This window comes from Amphiprion ocellaris, chromosome 11, assembly GCF_022539595.1.
Source record: "Amphiprion ocellaris isolate individual 3 ecotype Okinawa chromosome 11, ASM2253959v1, whole genome shotgun sequence".
Classification (NCBI taxonomy): Eukaryota; Metazoa; Chordata; class Actinopteri; family Pomacentridae; genus Amphiprion; species Amphiprion ocellaris.
In genome coordinates, this window is record NC_072776.1 from 30,995,716 (window position 1) to 30,999,983 (window position 4,268).

General features: G+C 38.6%; 1 protein-coding gene across 1 annotated transcript; it reads right to left on the minus strand.

Moving 5' to 3' along the window:
• Nucleotides 1–2,479: 2,479 nt before the first annotated feature.
• Nucleotides 2,480–4,060, minus strand: LOC111586332 (trace amine-associated receptor 13c-like). Its single transcript, XM_023296012.3, has 2 exons — nucleotides 3,868–4,060; nucleotides 2,480–3,541 (listed from the first exon to the last, which is right to left on the minus strand). The coding sequence occupies exons 1-2, from the start codon at nucleotides 4,038–4,040 to the stop codon at nucleotides 2,734–2,736; spliced, it is 981 nt and encodes a 326-aa protein (XP_023151780.3). The 5' UTR covers nucleotides 4,041–4,060; the 3' UTR covers nucleotides 2,480–2,733.
• Nucleotides 4,061–4,268: the final 208 nt, after the last annotated feature.

Below are 4,268 nucleotides of genomic sequence, written 5' to 3' on the forward strand. Positions count from 1 at the left end.
TATTGTGAGTTGAACCGTCTACGTCACATGACCGGAGGAGCGCCACGTGATTGGCTGGGCATTGGTTCGATTTTGGCCAGGATCGATTGTTTACGCCTGAGTCCCCTGGATGGGGGACCCAGATGTGAACAGCGAATTTTTTGACAGCGAATTTTTTAACATTGAATTTTTTGATGGCGAATTTTGAACACTGAATTTTTTGATGGCGAATTTTGAACATTGAATTTTTTGATGGTGAATTTTGAAGACATCAAATTTTTTTGATGCCGAATTTTGAAGACATTGAATTTTTAACTGGTTTTTAGAATTTTGATGAGCTAAATTCAGGCATAAAAAATTCACATACGAAATTTTGATGCAAAAAAATTCAAAGTAAGAAATTCAGCAGCTTTTAAAATTCAGAATCTGAGTCTGATTTGCTTCCATACAGCTTGGTCAAGTGTGGCTTTAAACAAAATGCAGACACTTGTGTTTATGACTGTCTGGACACAAAGCCTGCCACTTCACCTCACGGCCAAACTCACAGCTAATCAAGTGATCACAAGTTCAACTAAATTTGTGGCCAGAATTGTGATTCTGCCCCAGAAGACTGTCACTTGATCTTTTGGCCAAATCTTCTACTGCAGGCAGAATATGAAGTTAGATAAGTTTCATTAAGATGAGGATATGCAGGCTGTGTGTGTGTGTCTGTGTGTGTGTGTGTGTGTGTCTGTGTGTGTGTGTGTGTGTGTGTGTGTGTGTGTGTGTGTGTGTGTGTGTGTGTGTGTGTGTGTGTGTTTGTTTGTGTATGTGTGTTTACATAACGCTATAATCACTTAGAACGTTTTAGTGCAGATGCATTTTTCTTTCATTTCTTTCAACCATGTCTTGAATTTCGCTAATAGATTATAGTCTTTTATTTTCATTGGTTTTATTCCATGATTGTTCTGATGTGGTTTTCTTTCTCTTGTTCAAGCCTTCTTTTACAGTCTCCCCTGTCACACTCTCCACTGCTTATTCAGTGGCAAACAGCAGACTTAATCTTTTTCCTTTGAGTACACACTAAAGCTTTCCTTGTAGAGAACTTGCTGTCTCATGCAGTTTGTATCCAGTGGGGACACTTCGTCATCATATTATGCCTTAAACTTTGACCATCACTGTCTGCAGTATGAAATTAGCTGTCATCTGTCTGAACGATCTCAGCAGTTCAAGCTTGTTTATGCTGATGCAGAACACCGTGATGTACATGACCGTTCAAAAGTTTGGGGTCACCTAGACGATTTCCTGTTTTCCATGAAAACTCACACTTTAATTCATTCAGCCTTTCAACACCATTAGCTAACACAATGTAGCATTAGAACACAGGAGTGATGGTTGCTGGAAATGTTCCTCTGTACCTCTATGGAGATATTCCATTAAAAATCTGCTGTTTCCAGCTGGAATAGTCATTTGCCACATTAACAATATCTAATTGCATTTCTGATTTGTTTAATGTTATCTTCATTGAGAAAACTGTTTTCTTTCAAAGATAAGAAATTTTCTAAGTGACCCCAAACTTTTGAACAGTATTGTCAGCGGTCTAGCTGTGCAGAGGATTGTGGGTCAGAATAGCCAGAAAAGTGTGCAGGTCTGCATTCTGTAAAATCCAACCAGATGTAGTTGGACATCCTGGTATTTTGGCAAAATGCATTCGACATGCTGTATACTGAGACATAGTAAACCTTTCTCTGGTTCACTATAAATATTGTCTATTATGCTTCCCAGCATCAGCAAAGGTGCTGGTGGGTTTTCATAGTTACATTCTGTGTAGTTTTCTGCCCTGATCTCACAGTGGAGACACTCAGAGGACTAAAGCTGCTGCTGTACTGTTACATCTAACACAGGAACAGTACTGTGATAAATAAAAATAAAGGACAGATGCAGCCAAAGACAGTAATAATGATAATTTATAAACTTAGTCCATCTCACCATGTGATCCCAAACTGAGTCCTTGATGTCAAGTTCAGTTTAAGAAGGTTAAATGTTGCACACCTAAGTCTTAATTTCAAACAGTGTACATGCAAAATGTTTCTATTTTTTGTACATGCATACAAAAATAAAGTTTTATATATGTAAACTATAGTATCAATATCATATATTAAATTGATATGTGTTTCTTCCAAAGTATGTCAATGAATTCAAAGAATTTCAAAACAGTTACGTTCACATAGGATATAAATTATGTGATGATTTTCTAAAGACATTTTTAATGCTGTTTCCATATAAACTGTGTGGAATAAAAACTGTTGGGGGCAATGCATATTTATAAAAAGATATGTTTTGAGAGAGAGAGATGTTGCTGTGGGCCATTGCTCTTATCCTTATGATGTGATATTGGATTTTAAAAAAAGGACTTCACAGTATGTATGATAATGTGGTGCTTGTGATTTTCACGTACAATAAAAACAGCCATGTAAAGACAAAATATACACAACAACAGCAGAGTAAATCCATGAGTGATTATTATTTTTAACCTAAGGCTGAATAAAAGGGTCTAAAGTGAGTGAGAGACAGTCGAGGACATAAGGAAAGAAATAAACAAGGAATGTTTCACTACCGAGGACCACACCATTGAATTAAAGCTTGACTGTTTATTAATGAGTTGCAGATGACTGAGTTGAGCTGCTACAGTGTGGGGAAATGCTTAGTCAGAGATCAGAAAGATGAATTTGTGGACTGAAAAGCAAATGTCATTTCAGTGACTCCACAGCCTCTCTACAGTATGTTGGCCTCACGGGAGCCAGACTGCACAATCTGCAGAGTGACGATGAGTTTAATAGCTTTTCTAAACCAGGGGTAAAACAGGGCATAGATCAAAGGGTTTAAACAGGAGTTAAAATGAAACACAAAGGCAACAAAAGATGCAGAGGAAGTGTTGTCACCTGCGAGGACGACGCAGTAAAAGGGGCAGAAACATATTAGATACACAATTATGAGAACGCCCAGAGTCCTGGCTGCTTTCAGCTCAGATTTCTTTGTTGTCAAACTTACAGAAACCTGAAGCGAGACAGCTGTAATGTGAGAGCGCATGGCACGAGCTTGAGACACAGCAACCACAAATATAGTAATATACAGAATTGTGATGACAGAAACTGGAAGAAGAAATGTGAAAACAAGGTCAGTAATTCCTGCAATAAACGTGATGACAACTACACATTCTCCATAGCAGGAATTATACTTACCTGGGTACCTCAGATCATCAAGTACGATGAGACCACTGTAGAAACCAGAGTAAAGCCAACACAGACAAATACACAGTTTCACTCTTGTCATGGTAAATTTAGTGGGATAATGCAGAGGGTCACAAACAGCCATGTATCGATCAGTTGATATGAGAACTATGTTTCCTATTGAAACAATAACAATATTGCAGGACAGATAAAAATGCACAGAACACATTATATCACCAAGAAACCAGCAGGTTGTTTGTCTTATGATTTCTAATGGCATCAACAGGAAGCCCACAAGAAAGTCAGACACAGCCAGAGAGAGCAGTATGATGTTAGTGGGTGTGTGGAGTTGCCTGGAAGGAGACAGAAAAGCATCAGTTAGCTACGAATCATATCAAAATATCTTCAGTAAAAAAGTTCCATTATTCAGGGATCATTCAGCTTTGGCAATGCAAACTTCACAGTAATGTTTCAAGTGCATCAAGGAAATTGTTCACAGGTTAATTTCTCGTATGAAAATTCATTTCAATGATTCTTTTGTAAGCACACAGATCATGATCACATTTCCAAAGCTTAAAGTAAAGGTTCAGATAATTTCAACATTGCAGTTCAAATGCACAAAGAAAACATTGCTGATAAGAGACACTTGTATTTCCCAAAATGAGAAGTTAATCTCTGCCTGAAGTGGGAGACTGAGATGATGACAAGCAGGTTGAGAACAATAATGAGCACAGAGATGGACGACAGCACAACGATCAGAAGTACATCTTCAAACTGGTGAGATGTCGGCTTCCTGCAGGAGGTGTTGAGGAGTTGAGGAAAACAGAGCTCTGCTCCGTCCTGGATCTCCATCCTCTGACCAGAACTCTCTGTCATACAGATGATTTATCTCTTTCTACCATCACTTCCCTCCTATCAGTCAGTCTCTGAAGAACACTGTTGTCCTTCCTCCTTCACTCTGTCCAACCTATCTCTTCCTGATGCTTACATGGAGGTCACTGGGGGTCAATCAAAGGTGTGATGGGTAAGAAAGATGATGTAACTCACAGTATATGGCCTTCATGGTCACCAGATCTTACA